Source organism: Chelonoidis abingdonii, chromosome 2 (genome assembly GCF_003597395.2).
Source record: "Chelonoidis abingdonii isolate Lonesome George chromosome 2, CheloAbing_2.0, whole genome shotgun sequence".
NCBI classification, from domain to species: Eukaryota; Metazoa; Chordata; order Testudines; family Testudinidae; genus Chelonoidis; species Chelonoidis abingdonii.
Window position 1 is genome coordinate 31,269,763 of NC_133770.1, and position 17,692 is coordinate 31,287,454.

Sequence of the window (17,692 nt, forward strand, 5' to 3'; positions counted from 1 at the left end):
TCACCCCTTCCCCCTTGTGAACTTTCACCTGATCATGGACAATTTGGCCCCCTGTATTTAATGGCATGTTTGCCATTAAATGTCATTTGTGTCTGCTTGAGTTAGTATGTTATTTACTGTGAGTGCAGAGAAGGAGGGATGCAGTGCTTAGTATGAGGGGGTCCTAGTCTTTGTTTGGGGTCCACAGATACTAGCACAATAGAAATATTAATAATTAATAGCCAGTATATAGACAAAGGAAAAACTTAAGGTTAGACAACCCTCCCTCAATTATAGCTATATTTGAAACAGAATTAATCATATCCATTTGTATCCATTTAATTGCAATGGTCCAGCCAAATGTAGGTGTGGTGATCATTTATGTAATGGTTTATTGCTTCTCAAGAGCCCTTTGATTATAGTTACTTAATGAAGATATGGCATCCATCTCACATATGTAACAAGAGACATGCGTTTGTAACATACTACTGTTTGTAATTAATTGAGATAATATAAATCCCTTTTACATTTGAGTAATGTACTAATACAGGGTCCTGTCCCACTGTCCACTTCCCTGAATAGACAGACTTGGGCATGCGGCAGATCCTGGCCTGTTAGATGACAAAGGGGACAGTGCCATCTCAACAGCATCATTCCTTGCTCATTTAGACTCCACAACAGCCTCTCCGTGGGGACTGTACATTCCTAGATCCACATTTGTGCAGGCTGCCAGGACAAGGATGGAAGATGATGTGGCTGGGGAGAACAATTTGTTTTTTCCCTGAAAAACGTGCCATTTATTTGTGAGTAAATTAATGCTGACTATGGAGTCCCTGCTGCAGCAATTACAAGATCTGGGGGATTCCAGGACAGTGTAGCTCCAGCTAGAGTCACATTGTCAGGAAACTAGAGAGGGCAAAGCTTACATGGGCATTACCCGCCAAAGGATTTGATCTGGCAGATAGTTATGCAATCTGGTCCTGATCCAAATCTCATTGAAATTCGTGGGAGTTGGTTCACGTATCTCCTTGTATGTGTTCATCTGTGCTTGTTTTCACAAGGGAGCACTTAGTAGCGGGGGGACATTTTATTATATGCTTTAGTTTACACTTGTGAAGTCTGGCAGGAATTTATTTTTCAATTTTGTTTTAAAATAGTTTAGGCCAAGCCCGTTTCTTGTGTATCTCCAGTGAAGTCTAAAGATTTTACACAGGGGCCTGCTACATTCATTTTCCTTTCTGTTACCCATTATCACATGCCTCTCTTTTTAAAAAAGAATTAAAAGACTTTTTTATGAGAGGTGGATCATTGGGGGTGGATTTTTTTTGCTTGGCTGAATTGCCCCATGCTCCAGCCCTAACAATACACTGTCACTGTGCTCCGGGTCATATGGCTGACCTTAGCTAACAAGCTGTTCCTGCTTTTAGGCTACTGGGAATGTTTATTGGCCACTGTTTTCCTCAGTTCTAAACACATAGTTATTTCTCAAGGCCCATATAAATCATAAGGTCACAAAACTCATAAAAACTGTGACATTCTCTGGGATACATGATGCAAATAACTAACTTCAGGCTTAGCAGCTTTAAACATCTATGGGATATTTTATCATAATATATATACATTTACTGGAATTATATTTACTTTTCAGCTAAATGACACACACAATAAAACGGTCCTAAAGTTGCTTAACAGGATAAACTTTTATATGCTGGTGCTTTGACGTGGTACAGCTTTGAGCACTACTACAAAAACAATGTATTATAATTCTGCATTAAACAGGGCTTAGAGCAAATAGTGATCTCCTTACCATAAATGTTAGGGCTTGGTTTATTTTATAAGAAAATGACTTCGAGGACATTACTGTATTTCCCCATGTATATGTCATGTAGGGACTGAAACTTACAGAGATTGTATTCTATAGCAGTGTATTTGTTTGGCCAGTTGCACAGAGGTATGCAAAACCCAAACAGAGCTCTAAAGAAACACTGTTTTTTACACATAGAAGTTTCATTACTATAATCTCTACTGACATTACACAAAGCATTATTATAGCAGAAGTGGCAGCAATAGCTATAGTTAAGCTTGGAAAACAGTTTCCATTCTAACCCCCTAATTTTAGTTACTTTAAAATGTTCATAGAATATCAGGGTAGGAAGGGACCTCTGGCAGTCATCTAGTCCAACCCGCTGCTCAAAGCAGGGCAAATCCCCGGATTTTTTTTTACCCTAGTTCCCTAAATGGCCCCCTCAAGGATTGAGCTCACAACCCTGGGTTTAGCAGGCCAATGTTTTAATCTTTCAGGCTGATTTTTTTCCAGCCTTAGTCTCAGCCTAAGGGTGAACTTCTTTGAAAAGCCTTAGCAAAAATAATTCAATTGTTTCTAAGTATAAGGAGAGCAAATAAAAATCTATACTTTCCCATTTTCAGAAAAAATAAACTTGTGACTTTTTTTCAAACAGCTCTGTAGCTAAGCTAGCTGGGGGTAGAGTGTTGAAATTTGGCCTGGAAATAACCCTCAAGAAGTAAAGATGCCTTAGGGTGCTCTGGTGAAATATGATTTTGATTTGATTGAGCTGTGGCTCCATGAAAGTTGCCTGGTATGCATATTACATAGTATATTCTGCCTGGTGTGGTTTTTTGTTGTTAAGCTGGTAAAGTGCATGTATCAGAAAGACTCTGTACATTGGTAACCTAATGATATAGGGGAAAATATGCGGAAGGTGCACAAGGACTGAGGCAAGCATTCCTCCAACCCCTTCATTCATCCCTGAATGTCTGGTATGTTGCAAAGCAGCTAGAGATTATGTAAGATGCTCAGAGACAGTCCCTCTACAAAATTTGTATGATGTGAAGCTGTTGTGCAGCTCCTAAGATTCACAGGAGATGCACAGCAGCTCTCCTTAGCTGCTTAACAGGAGAGACACTGCTGCAGATCTTCTCAGCTGCTTGATAATGGCTGTTTCTGTGCTATCTAGCTAAATAATTCTATATAATGCAATATACACATACTATAACATTTTTCAAGCCAGTAAATCTTCAAAGTCCTCTAGAGCGAAACTCCTCTTTTGTAATATTTTAAATGTTCTAGCTTTTTATTTTTAAAATAACTAAGGAAACTGCATACAAAGAACTCTCATAGATTTCCATGATGGGAAGTCAAGAAATGTCAAAGTTAAGGTTGCATGTACTACATTAACTAGGCTTCCCTGTGAATGTGCATTACAATAAAGACTTTGGTTACATGATCACATGCTACTTTTCGAATAATACAATATAATACCACCAAAAATCTGCACTTATGTACACATGTAGCATCCTCTAGTACTCTGCTACTCTACGTATGGCAAAGAAAGAGCATCCATGAAAGTCATTTATATCAAAAGTACACAGCGAATCAGACATATATATCCCACAACAGATTCCAACATGGGCAGTAATTTACTAAGGGGGAAGTATGATGCAGAAGGGGACCAAAGTGAACAACACAAAGCATGCATCCTTAATGTTCACTTAACATAGCTTCTCAATGAAAATAAATGTATAAATGTCCACCATTTTACTGCATTTACAAAGCTTCATGACTTGGTTGCCATGGAGGAAAATTGCAATAACCTATATTCTAGAGCTGATCTGTATGAGCACAATTTCCTTCCTCCTTTAGACTCTTCTGGTTTCACTAAATATGGATGTTGCTAGAGCAGTTGTTGACTGCCCACAAGGGATAAAGATTTGAGAATTTCAAAAGCTTGTAATTTATTTTATGTTCTGAACTTTCACAGTTTCTGTGAAAAAGTAACATCTACCTAATACTTTTATCAGCTGAGTTCCTAAGGTTATGCTTAATACACTACACAGATCCCAAAAGGAAAATTACAAATTCATCAGGAGTTCAGAATTCCTAAATAGAGTGATATGAGGCTGCCATCATATAAAAGTTATAGAAAGAAAAAAGGATCCTAAGGATTCTGATCTCATTTCAGTATAAACCTGACTCCATACTCTTTAGATATTCAAGGAGGCAACTCTGATTGTTCCATAATTTACCAATTAAGAAGGCTTTTTAGTGAATTCTGCACTAACTAACAGCACTAATCCAACTGCAAATGATTAATTCAGTCCAGCACATCAAAAGAAATGCTTAATGGATTTAGTTGTTTCATATATATATATATATATATATGGCTGCCTTAGCTCCATTACAGAAAATTGCACTAATTAACTGATTTTTAGAAGTTGTCCTAGTGCATGACCTAATATAGCCCAACTGACAGTTATTCTATGACTCAAAAAGTCTCCAGGATTCTGTCACATTCTGTCACATTTGTTGGAAGTCAATATCTCGGGTTAATCCAACTCCCACTGAAGCTGGTAGGAGTCTTTTCACTGACATCAATGGGAGTAGGATTAGGCCTCAGGAAGGAAGCTGTAGTCATTAAAGCACAGGGAGTCTAGAGATCTGAGTTCTGTTCTTGGCTGTGCAAGGAATTTCTATGATGCCTTTGGCATGAAATCTCTTTCTACATCAGTCTGTACACCTGGAAAATGAGAATACCAATCTACCTCACAGCAGAATTGTGAACCTTGAGTCTCATTAATAGTTTGAAATATTTGGATGGAGGTGCTTTAACAATGAAAAGTATTCTGATTGATAGATATCTCTTGGGAGGTTTTAAAACTAGCACTTTACTGTCTAAATTGTTTTGTGAGTTTTGGTAATCAATATTTTGCACACAGGAGCCGTATATGAGATCTCTCCCACCCACACCATTTACCTCTCTCCCTCCCATCACCTCTCAACTTAATCTAATCACAAAGACAATTGTAGAAAATGTCATCAGTTTCACACATTTTTGTCTTCCTAGATGTAGCAACTAGCTTTGAGACAAGCAGTAAAAGTTAGACTGCATTTTATTTTGCGGACAACAGTGGAAAGTTCGCAAGCAGAAAGATTTTGCAGTGAAATAGGGAGGTGAACAAGTTGTAAATAACTCTAATATCTTCCAGATGGCACATTTTACTTAGGAACTGAGTTTAAAGTAATTAAAGGCATGTGAATTTCCAATAAATACTGAACTTCACCAGTTTAGCACTGGAAAGCTCTATCTTCTCTGAAATCTTTAAACTGTTAAGTGTCCCCCCTCCCCACCCTCTGCCTTAAAGTGGAACTCTTGGATTTGTGAATCTTTCTTACTTAATGGCTTTCTATGCCAGAAAGTTATGAACTGAAGTTCTTTACTAAATAGGCTTAAAATGAAATGTTTCTTCCCAGTAGAGTTTTCCATTTTTATGTTTTGGGATTACTACATTATAGTTTCGAAAGTTGATCCTATAACCACAGAAATCAATGGGAGTTTTACCACTGACTTCAATATTAAGCCCTTTTGTTTGGTAAAAAGTCTTTTACAGACAGATTTCTGAATATCTTCGTGTATTTCTACAGTGCATTTGGGAGCAAGCCTCGAGGACCGGGTCCACAGACTTATGTTGGCTTTCTGCTCTAGCATGGTAAAAATGGCGTTGTAGTGGTTGCAACTTGGGCTGGACGCAGGTGCCTTGAGTTTCCAAGCTCTGGCCTGAGCTACAGCATCTTCACAGCAATTTTTTGTGACCTGCCAACACAAGTCTATAGACCCAGGCTGGGAGGCTCACTCCCAGATGCAGTGTAGACACACAATTGTGCAGCAGAATGGTAACACAATTGTAATGAGCAATATTTAGCCCATGGCCTCCTATGTTCTTACCTATTGCAGAAGACATGATTAAACTCACTCCTATAGTGAAAGAAATGGTTCATGAGGTACTCATTTCTATTTCAGAATTTTCCAATTGTTATTCGATCTAAAGTAGAATCGTATTAAGTAAATGTAAGGGACCAGATTGTGTCCTTGCTTACCTGTCATAGAATCATGGGGTTGGAAGAGACCTCAGGAGATCATCTAGTCCAACCCCCTGCTCAAACCAGGACCAATCCCCAGACAGACATTTGCTCCAGATCCCTAACTGGCTTGCCTCAAGGACTGAGCTCACAACCCTTGGTTTAGCAGGCCAGTGTTCAAACCACTGAGCTATTCTTCCCCCCGCCGGCAGCCCCATTGAGTCAGATTCTCAGTATGAACTGGAATAGATCCATTGACATCAATGGAGTTACATTGATTTACTCCAACTGAGAATCTGCCAGTTGTTTTCAGTGGGATTGCAGGGATGTAGATTAACACAGGATTTGGCCCACTGAATTCATTCTTCCATTTATTTGCTCTTTCTTGTCTTTCTTTTGCTACAGCAAATTGTTTTGTAGTCCAGTGGAACATGATTATTGGAGACCCATTGTGAATTAATGATTTTTTGTGCATTAGTGAATAATGGCTGAATGCTGATGGTCTTATTCCCACCTAAATCAAATGGAGTTTTGTATCAGGAAGGTGAGCAGGATTTGGCCCTGAGTGAACAAACAGTATAAAAAATCAAGGCCATACAAGAATCACAGAAGTGTGTGAGCAATGAGAGGCTGTCAAAGTGATGGATATAGAAGTAAATTTCAAAAATACATTATGTGATTTATTTAAATATCCATCACATTGACAATTGTAAATTACCTGTGAGATCACATGCTTCTCCTCTGTGAGGCACAGCCCAGAACTTATAGCCCAGGCAGAGGGTGGGAAAGTAGCTGAAAGCTCAGCCTGAGCTGTTCAGGTCCTGGAGAGCTGCTTCTCCCCACAGTAAGAACAGGAGTACTTGTGGTACCTTAGAGTTCTTTTTGCGGATACAGACTAACACGGCTGCTACTCTGAAATCTCCCCACAATGTAACTTAGCTATTGGTGGGCTATCTCAGTATTGGCAGCCATGCCAAGCTGCCCTTTGGATCTCAGTGCTGCCTGGACTCTCCATAACACTGTCTTTTCTTCTCCTGAGCTCCAACCCTGGCACACACCCAATGCCGGGATTTGAGAGGGGGTCCTTGGGAGGCAGCCTTGCAGCTGTCTCCACAGTTTCTGCACCAGGGGCATTCTCCCTCAACTAGATTCTGAGGCTTTAGGGCCCCATTATTTTGAGGAGCTGTACTCATGATTTTTGGATGCTTGGGATTGATGATGAGAGTAGCTGTGGAGTTGTCTAGCAGCACTATGACAGGTAAAGAGCAGGGTGGACCAGGTAAACCCTCCAAGCTATAAAATGAGAGTTACCAGAGACCAGTCAATCTAAGCAGAAGGCTCTTATGAAGCAAAGGCTGTCAGACACTGACTGCAGGAGCCAGAAAGTGATCCTAGTTTGGGTTGTGCTTGATTTTTTTTAATGGTATTTGTTTTTGCTGTTGTTGCTAATAATCTGGGACTTGGGCTAGTATCCTTGAGTTCTTGCCGTTCTTAGGCTCTGAGCTCTGGAATTCCGATTACCCTGTGTCACAGGTACCACAAGTAAATTTACAACAGTAAATTTCACACTGTTGACTATCAGTCAGTCATGGTGCAATACTTCCGATGTAATGGAATTTGCAATTCTTCTATTAGTTTTCCTCATGCTCTGTCCTTATGTTTATCTAAAGCAGAGCTGTGTGGGTAACAAACAAAAATCTACTGATGCAGGCAAACCTCTTGCTCCCCAGGGGAAAATAATTCTCAGTTATATAGGTAGTTTGACCCACTAATTATCCATCAAATAGTGGGGAGAAGTGAGGGTAAGAGCTGCAAGTGCTAATGAACCTCCCAGAATGCTCAGCACTTCTCTTCATGGCGAACACCGACAGCCATCTTCACAGCTCTTCTGTAACATGATTCAGTTAGATGTAAATTCTGCTTGCTTTGCTATCTTTAAAACAATCAGAGAATAATTTATAAAATACATACACATTAAGGTGAATATGAACAGTCCCCTCGCTCTCTCACACATGTAAACAATTCTGATTTGGAGACTGAAATCCAACCAAAAGTTAATTGTGCCAATTTGACACATATCCCATGTAACTCTACAGGTGGTACTCTTGGTTTGCAGAGATATTTGAGCCCTTGCTGACCAAAATATTAGTGATCAGCCAATAGGAACAAAGCACAACAGGTCTCAGAATATATATATTTATATATGAGATGTGCTAATCTAAATTACCCGTGTCTGGTCACTCAACACTTGGTTCAAAGGGTCAAGTGGCAGAATTCTTGGTTTTAGCAGCCTGTGTGCATGAGTCTGTGGGAAGAAAATTTTAAAGTAAAAGCAATGAGATCCTGCTGCCTTACTAACAGGAAAATCTTCTAAAGCTGTGAGTAGCTTGGTACGATAGCTGACTTCAGCAGCAGGCAATGCTTTATAGCAGTCTGCCTTTACCTTCAATAGCAAGACATACTAGGGTATATTTCAGGGGCCACTGACATATTCAGAAGAGGAAAAACAGAGATAAGCAGAGCACTGTAATCTCCTGTTTGAAGCTGAGACTAAAGAATTCTCCAAAAGCCGTTTTTTGAAGTTGATTACATTTCTCATTGCCCACTGCTCTTTTTTATAGGTGCTGTCTGGCTTTTTTCCTGAAGCCGTAACTCACACTTTCCAAAAAGAGAAACTCCTTTTTTGAAACTCCTGTATGAATTCTTGGAGGAATTCTATATTCTCTCATCATTCTGATGGGAATTTTTCCCAGACTTTTTTTTACTGAATCATAAAATTAGGACTGTCTAGTAGCAGCATCTTCAGTCACTGATTGGGAGGGGAAGGCGAGTGAGAGGTCTGTGAATTGCTATGGAGCAAAAGAGAACCACATCCAGCCCTTCTAAGCCACAAAGAGCTTTGCTGGCTCCTGTGTGAAATCTTTAAATACAGTGGAAATGGGAGATCCCAGAGAAACGTGGAGAGTCAAAAATAGGATGTTATGGGTATATTTACTGTACCTTGGGCACCTCCAAGCCAATATCCAAATGCTACCCATGTAGGGGAAGCTTTCCTATTTGCACACATGCATTAACACCCTGCTTTTTCACTTAAAGCTTCAGGTAGCATTTAGCTCCATATTTATATTTACATGTCTGTGCTGTTAACCCTACAGGACTATAACATTACAAGAAATATTTGCCACACCATTGGCAGCAGTGAATTCCCAACTGGGAGATCCAAATTTGCAAACTCAGTATTCTGGGCTCTGAGCCAAGACTGTCCGGGTGCACTGCTGAGGTGACACATTCAGTCTCCTAAGAGGGATGCCAACATGCCAGCTGCATCCCCGGCACAGCATGTTCTACTGACAAACTTATGGAGTGGAACTGTTACCAACTCCAAAGGGAGATACAAGCTGCTTTCTTAGCTTCTTTGGCAACGACATTTTCAAGTTGTGACTGTACATTCTCCTATTTACAAGGACTGTTGTTTGTGATACACTTTGCTCTCTGTTTGGTGGTATTTTGAAAAAGTGCTAAAATGATAGAAGCACTTCAGTTTCCAAATATAAGCCACTGTAATCCAGCGTAATTTGATTTCCATAAGGAAAATACCATACCCAAATGTACAGCAGCTCATCTACAAAATGCAGCTTCCACTGCAGAAAAATCTAAATCCATTTGTTAGAATAAGACTTGTAGTTACCAAGCAGAAGTCAATATACTTATTGTGTAGGTCTGATCTCTAAATCTTTCCATCTCTAACTTCCCACCTCCCACTCACAGCGAGGTATCTCTAATGGCCATTATTACTTTTCTAAAGTAAAAGAGAGAAATCTGTCACCTAAAAACCCTCTGATCTTCAGCAGGTCTGGATCATCCCATGCAGCTTGCACATAAATTGCAAAAATCCACTAGAATCAGCCAATTAGTATCAAAATTGTATCACATACAGATGCAGATCAGCCAGACCACAGAGAATGAACATTGGAAATTACCTTTCACTTTCTCTCATTCTGAACAAAAGTGGAAGAGTGCAGATAAGCTATTGCAATAGAGGAAGACACAGAGAAAGGGAGAGGATTTCATCTGAGTATCTTTTGCAGTGCATGTTAGTGGGGGAACTGGTACATAGTGTGTACATAAGAACAGTCATACTGGGTCAGACCAAAGGTCCATCCAGCCCAGTATCCTGTCTTCTGATAGTGGCCAGTGCCAGGAGCCCCAGAGGTAATGAACAGAACAGGTAATCATCAAGTGATCCATCCCCCGTTGCTCATTCCAAACTTCTGGCAAACAGAGGCTAGGGACACTATTCCTGCCCATCCTGGCTAATAGTATAGTGTTATCTCTGACTGCATACAAGAGCCTTAGTAAAACTTGGAAAAATTATATATATATATAAAAAAAAAATTCCCTTCTCACCCCTATGGGTGGTATGTGTCTTCCTCAACCTTGGGTCCTCTACCAGAGGCCTGGGAGTTTGAGGGTTCTGCGCAGTATCTTAGCTGTTCCTAGCACTGCACTCTGGACAGAGAGCTCTGATGTTGTTCCTGGGATCTGTTGGAGCCACTCACCCAGCTTAGGAGTCACAGCCCCGAGTGCTCCTACCACCACTGGGACCACTTTGGCCTTCACTTTCCACATCCTCTCGAGTTCCTCTTCAGGCCCTGGTACTTCTCCAGCTTCTCATATTCCTTCTTCCTGATGTTGCTGTCACTTGGCACTGCTATATCTATCACCACCGCTGTCTTCTGGTCCTTGTCTATTACCACGATGTCTGGTTGATTGGCCAGTACCTGCCTGTCCGTCTGGATCTGGAAGTCCCACAGAATCTTAGCCCTGCTATTCTCCACAACCTTCTGTGGAATCTCCCATCTGGTCTTGGGAGGGTCTAGCCCATACGCTGTGCAGATGTTCCTGTACACAATGCCAGCCACTTGGTTGTGCCGTTCAGTGTATGCTGTTCCTGCCTGCATCTTACATCCTGCCACTATGTGTTGGACTGTCTCTGAGGCCTCTCTGCACAGTCTGCACCTTGGGTCCTCTCTAGTGTGGTAGACCCCTGCTTCAATGGATCTGGTGCTCAGTGCCTGTTCCTGTGCTGCTATGATCAGTGCCTCAGTGCTGTCTTTTAGTCCAGCCCTTTCCAGCCACTGGTAGGATTTCCCAATGTCAGCCACCTCAGCTATCTGTCGATGGTACATCCCATGCAGGGTCTTGTCTTGCCATGGCACTTCTTCTGCTTGGTCTTCCTCCCATGTCTGCTGCTGCCTCAGGCATTCTCTCAGCAGCTCATCTTTGGGGGCCATCTTACTGATGTACTCCTGGATGTTCCGGGGTTTCATCCAGGACAGTGGCTTTGACGCTCACCAAGCCCCGCCCGCCTTCTTTCCGGCTGGTATACAGTCTCTGGGTGTTGGACTTGGGGTGGAAACCTCCGTGCATTGTGAGGAGCTTCCGGGTCTTCACATCGGCAGCCTCCATGTCCTCCTTTGGCCAGCTCACTATACCGGCAGCAGGTATCTGATGACCGGCAGGGCGTATCTGTTGATGGCGTGGATCTTGTTCTTCCCACTGAGCTGGCTCTTCAGGACCTGTCTTATCCTTTGGTGATACTTGGATGTTGCTGTCTTCCTTGCCTCCTCATCGTGGTTTCCATGTGACTGTGGGACGCCAAGTACTTGTAGCTGGTCTGTATGTCTGCTATGTGGCCCGCTGGTAGTTCCACCCCATCAGTCTTGACTACCTTCCCTCTCTTCACTACCATCCGGCCACACTTCTCCAGTCCGAATGACATCCCGATATCCTCACTGTAGATCCGCGTCAGGTGGATTAGCGAGTCGATGTCTCGTTCATTCTTAGCATACAGCTTGATGTCATCCATGTAGAGGAGGTGGCTGATGGTAGTTCCACTCCTGAACCTGTACCGTATCCAGTCCTTGTGATTATCTGGCTGAGGGGGTTTAAGCCTATGCAGAACAGCAGCGGGGACAGTGCATCACCTTGGTATATGCCACACTTGATGGCCACTTGTGCAAGCTGCCTTGAGTTGACTTCCAGTGTTGTCTTCCATAGTCCCATTGAGTTCTTGAGGAAGGTCCTTAGTGTCCTGTTGACTTTGTATAGCGCCAGACATTCACAGATCCACGTGTGCGGCATTGAGTCGTAGGCTTTCCTGTAGTCAATCCAGGCTGTGCTCAGATTGGTCTGTCTAGACCTTGAGTCTTGGGCGACTGCTCTATCTATGAGCAACTGGTGTTTTGAGCCTTGTGTTGTCCCAATGCCTTCTGAGCTGTGCTCATGTACTGGCCCATGTGGTCCTGTAGCTTGGCAGCTATGATGCCTGATAGGACTTTCCATGTTGTGGGGAGGCAGGTTATTGGCCGGTTGGAGCGGTTCTGTCCCCTTGCAGGGGTCTTTCATGATCAGCACTGTCCTTCCTTGTGTTAGCCAGTTTGGTGGGAGCCTGCTGCTAGCAGCTGGTCATCTGTGCTGCTAGGCGTTCATGCACTGCTGTTAGTTTCTTTAGCCAGTAGGTGTGGATCATGTCTGGTCCAGGTGCTGTCCAGCTCTTCATGTTCTTGACCCGCTGCTGGATGTCTTCTACTGTGATGGTGACTGGTTTCTGTTCTGGGAGATTGCTGTGCTCCTGTTCTCAGGTCCTGCAGCCACTTTGCACTGGTGTTATGAGTCTTCTCTTTCTCCCATATGTTCTTCCAGTACTGTTCAGTTTCTGCTGCTGGTGGCTCTGCTGTTATTGTGTTGTTGCACTGCAGTTGGGAGTACACCTTGGATGGTTCTTTGGAGAACAGGGCATTTACTTTTTTGGCCTCTGCTTCTCTAGTGTATCTCCTTAGCCTGGTAGCCAGTGCTGTGAGCCTTTGTTTAGCAGTCTCTTAGGGCTTCAGATGGAGTCAGGAGGTCCCTTGTATTTTTTCAGTAGCCGAGTCTTATCCTTAATCTCTACACCCTTCTGTAGTTCCACCAGCTGACTAACTTCTCTCCGAGTCGCCTTGATCTTATCCTCCAACCTCATTTTCCAGGGTGGGTACATACTGTTGTTCTTCTTGATCGTGTAGCCAAGCATCTCCAGGATTACAGAGGCTGTAGCAGCGTATACCAGTTCATTGGTTTGAGTTATGGTGGTAGTAGGGATTGTCATGAGGGCTCTATTGGCATCTTCTAACATACTATCTGATGGTACTTCTCCACTGAGCCTTGGTAATCGGTCTCGAGGATTGACTGTAGCTAGTTTCTCCATGATCTTATGCCTCATATCAGCTGCTGTGCTCTGCAATGGAGGGGGTGGCAGTGAAGTTTCAGCTTCAGGTGTGGGCTGCACATCCACTTGTTCTTCCAGGTCTTCTTGAGTCTGGGATGTAATGTGGAGTTGGTCTATCTCAAGCTGTGAGAGCAGCTTCCTCTTTACTATGTTGAAGCCATTGGGGTACAACTAGCTGTTTCTCAGTAAGTGTGGATGTAGGTCTTTTGTCCACCTCATAGTCCCCTCATACATCCCTTCTCATTAGGTCTACTGTTGTAGTAGCATTCCATCACTTCCAGGTCTCTTGTCTCATCCATGAATGGTTTGTTCCAGTAGCCCACTTATCATCAGATTTGTCCTGGTTCCTCAACATCTGGCACGGACCTTGTTAATCCAGGCAACATCCAAGCTGGCATGACTCTCCTAGTTCATGTCACTCTCATATTTGAGGTAGGCAGGTGAAGCATTAGGGGGTCTTTTGCTCAAGGACTCCTACTGGAAAGTTGGGTACCAACCAGGATTTGAACTCTGGTCTTCTGTATCAAAGCGCAGCACTTGTAACCACTACACTATCCAGTTGCATATGTAAATAGTTTTATATATATATAAAATAGGTGATCTGAAATGGAAAAATATACTGTTTGTGCCCTTTCTTTGCTTCTTCATGATTTACAAAAAAGGCAAGAAATGCTTTATATAATTTAAATAAATATTCATGGGTGGGATTCTTGGTTTTACTTCATAAATTCAGATATGCAGTAGTCTAAACAGGAAGGTTCTATGACCAGCTAATGAAATGATGACATCCTGAGTGTCAGAAGAGTAAATATTGAGCATCTGAGAAGAGAAAAGCCTTGTGATCAGCCTGTTTAAAATGCTCTCTCTCTTTTTCTTTTTCGTTAACCCTGTAACTTTGATGTTTATTGAACATTTTGGAGAAAGGATGTCTTTGTTAAAGATTCAACACCCTGAACTGTTCCATTAAGGTATAAGAACTCATCATATGAATTCTCTGACATGTCCAATAAGTTTTCTAGGAAGATTAAAAAAATATTTCTAAAGGCATAAAACAAAAAGAAAAAAAACCTTCTTTTAAAACCCCCACAACGTTCAGACCTTTTCCTAAATGATAAAGAGATTTAAAAAAAAAAAAAGCACAAGCCCAGTTAAAAAAAAGAACAACAGAATCTTTACACGTCACCTTTTCCACACGAAACATCTAGAAAAGTATCTCAAAAGGAAACATTTCCTCTTTGTATTTCCATCACTTTGAAATGGGACAGTGAAACTTAGTGGCTGAGCAACTGCTCCTAGAAACATCAGGTGCATCAAAAGAAATGCAGTCATCACAATATTTCACATAGGTTAATGCTCACAGTCCCATCCGTGTCAGCTTTATTTTTTATTTGATATATACCAAAGCTGGCACACAATTTTAACAGATGAGGTAATGTCATTTTTAATTTAAAGGGCCTTCAGCTGGCCACTTTAACTAGTGATATCATCATTGCAGTTGTCTCATGGGATTTCATGTAAACATGTCATGTGCCCTAGATAGTTTGTATCGGGGTTATTAAAAGTGACTTTGGTCATCATGAAGACATTTTTTTCTTTGACTGTAAAATTGTCAGATAAAAATTTATATTACAGCTATTTTTAGCCATTTCTGGTATATTAATATGTCTCTGGACATTTCAATGCACATAATGGAAGAATAAAAGGCTAAAGCAAATTAACAGCATCATTTTAATGTCAGTTGTTGTAAGATATGAAACTTAAATGAAATTGTCTGACCAGCAGCAATTCAATAAATAAAAAGGCAATATGGATGAGACCAAAAAATATACCACCTTAGGCACACAAAAGCTTTCCAATGTCTCAGCCCCTTTATTACTAGAAATAGGCCCAAAACAAAACGTACGTACAGAACGCCACCAAATTTTAGGAAAGATTGAATCTGGTTCTGTAAGTGGCAGCTGTTCCCTGTCTCTACTAGGGGCTGACACAAATCTCCAGAATAATCCACCAATGAGCCTTTGAAATCCTTGGATCTGGGCCAAGTCCTGCAGCTCAAGGCTGTTCTTGATTATTCCTCTGTTTTATCTCTCTTATAAGGCTCAGGCTTGCCTGTTGCTGAGCCCCCTCAACTCCACTGAAGTCAGCCTTGCAGGTTCAGATCCCTGAAGGTGACAGATCTAGTTTAGAGGACTGAGAAACTTTGTAGCACCTCTATTGTCCCCAGGCGAACATTCGCTATTAATCATTATTGATAGATTTTTATCTCCACCCATAATGTACATAGGAATCAAGCAGATATACAGAGGATGAGGACCTCGTCCAAAGAGTTCAGTGATCATATACTATATGAATATGAATGTTAAAACAATACATTCACTTAAACCAACTCAATTCAAAGTTTTAAACAAGGGTATGTTCTAAAAATACAACTTTTGTCTGAAGGAAATCAAGTGTTATAATTAAAGTATGGATTGTAAGATTTGCTCAATTTCTGTCCAACTGACATGGAAAATGACAGATTTTCTGCCAGTGGTCTGGAACATAGTGGAGTTTTTAACTAAATCAAATGTTTAGGGATTCATTTATTATTCTGTGCCCATATATTTAGAGGGTAGTATACAGAAATCCAAGTATTATTCATAGAGAGCACCAGCCAAAGAGACATTTTGAATTCATAATAGAACTTCACAGTTTGAAAAGAATGCTATGCATTATGTATTGATAACACCACCATAGACAAAGGAACACAATTTAATAATACAGAATTGTGCTCATGAGATTTCTTTTTTTTTTTTTTTTTGTTAATTGGTTACTTAAGCTGACATTGTCTGCAAGCATAATGGACGCCATTCTTCCTAATAGTTCCATGTTGCCAGATGATGTCTACAGACATGATGTAGTCCATTTTAATTATTTCATTTTGCTTACATCTCTCAGCATAATGCAGTTTCCAAGCAGGCTAGCATTTTTCTTGATTATCTATGTTGTATAGCAATGGTTTCTAAATTAATTAAATCCCTTTCTTTCCCAGAAGTTAAAAGTTTCTTTCTTCCATTTATCCATCAGGTATGATTATGTTGAAGTGATTGATGGAGATAATCCAAATGGGCGCGTATGGGGAAAGTACTGTGGAAAAATTGCTCCCGCTCCTCTAGTGTCTTCAGGACCATTTCTCTTTATTAAATTTGTCTCTGATTATGAAACTCATGGAGCAGGATTTTCCATCCGCTATGAAGTTTTCAAAAGAGGTGAGCAAATGATTCATAATTATGTAGTTCATTGACCATGGTGTTTGTTCTGTTTTCAGGGAAAAATTGATCATAGTTCTTGAGGACAAAAGGAAGGCTACGTCTTTTGAAAAAAAAACAAGAATTTGGTTGTAGATTAAAGTTTTATTGGTCATGTCATCCACATGCTTAGGGCAGGTTGTCAGCTGCTGTAAATTGTCATTGCTCCATGAGGATCTACACCTCTGAATGCAATCTGATAGCCCTCAACGGCATGTTTTCTACAAAGTTGTTTGTTTAGATTTTTTTTTAGTTGTTGATTTTCTTTCTTTGTGTTGACTGTCATCCTATGATGTATAATGTTTCCACCTTATCACACTGTAACCTTTGCAGTCCCTTGCTTATTTGGTTAGTGCTTTGCTCTGCATTCCCAAAAGATATCCATGGGCTCAGAATGGACCTAGTTACACATGGCCAGCAGATGATGGAAGGATCAGAATGGTGTCATTTTCAGTATTTGTTTTTCGGAAGCAAAGGGAAAGAGGCAGTTCACACTGCTTTCAAGCACATCCTGGTGGCTGACTATATAGGAGCTTCAGTAAAGGCTGCCAAGCATGGGCAGCTATATGTACAGAAGAAAACATTTGGAAGAGAAACTACCCAGGATTAATAGGCTCAGCAAAAGGCCCGCACTCTGATCAGCTGGTTTGCTGAGTCACTGGTTGTAGGATGGTGAGATCATTTTTTGGCATACACCTTAGTTGTAGTTGGATGGAGATAGATAAATCACACATTAAGAAGCCAGTAGGACCCAGACCAAAACTGGATAATAAAGGCATAAATACACAAAGAGTGTTTCTTTATAGGAACCAAGATTGCCTTTGACAATATAAGCACTTGGGGCTAGATTTTCAAAGTTCTCAAAGCTCAGAAAATTTCAAGTGCTCAGTGCCCTTAAGTGAGACCACATTTTCAGAAAGAGCTCCTATTTATGCACCTAAGTCAGGGCCACATTTTTAAATGTGCTTAGCACCCAGGAGCTCCCATTGTGACTCCAATGGCCAGATTTTCAAAAGAATTCAGCACTGAATGCATTGAGCTCTTCTGAAAACCTGGCCACTTATTCTTCTGTCAAAATGGGAGTTCACCTATTCTGAAAATCTGTCCCCTAGATTTTTAGTGCTTACTCTCTCTCCCCCTTTAAAAAGAGTTAAAATTCAAGTGCAAGAAAAAACAACTGCAAAAATTACCTGTGAAACAAGCTGCTTTTGAAAGTGAACATTTTCAGATGGAGACCTTTTTCATAATAGTCTAGTGACAACACAGTACGCTAACAAGAATATT

The 17,692-nt window shown here is 41.1% G+C and overlaps 1 protein-coding gene across 1 annotated transcript in view; it reads left to right on the top strand.

Moving 5' to 3' along the window:
* NRP1 (neuropilin 1) overlaps nucleotides 1–17,692 on the top strand; it is a 164,341-nt gene that overhangs the window by 44,220 nt on the left and 102,429 nt on the right. The window contains 1 exon segment of the mRNA XM_032779046.2: nucleotides 16,188–16,369. Within this exon segment, the coding sequence (XP_032634937.2) occupies nucleotides 16,188–16,369 (182 nt within the window).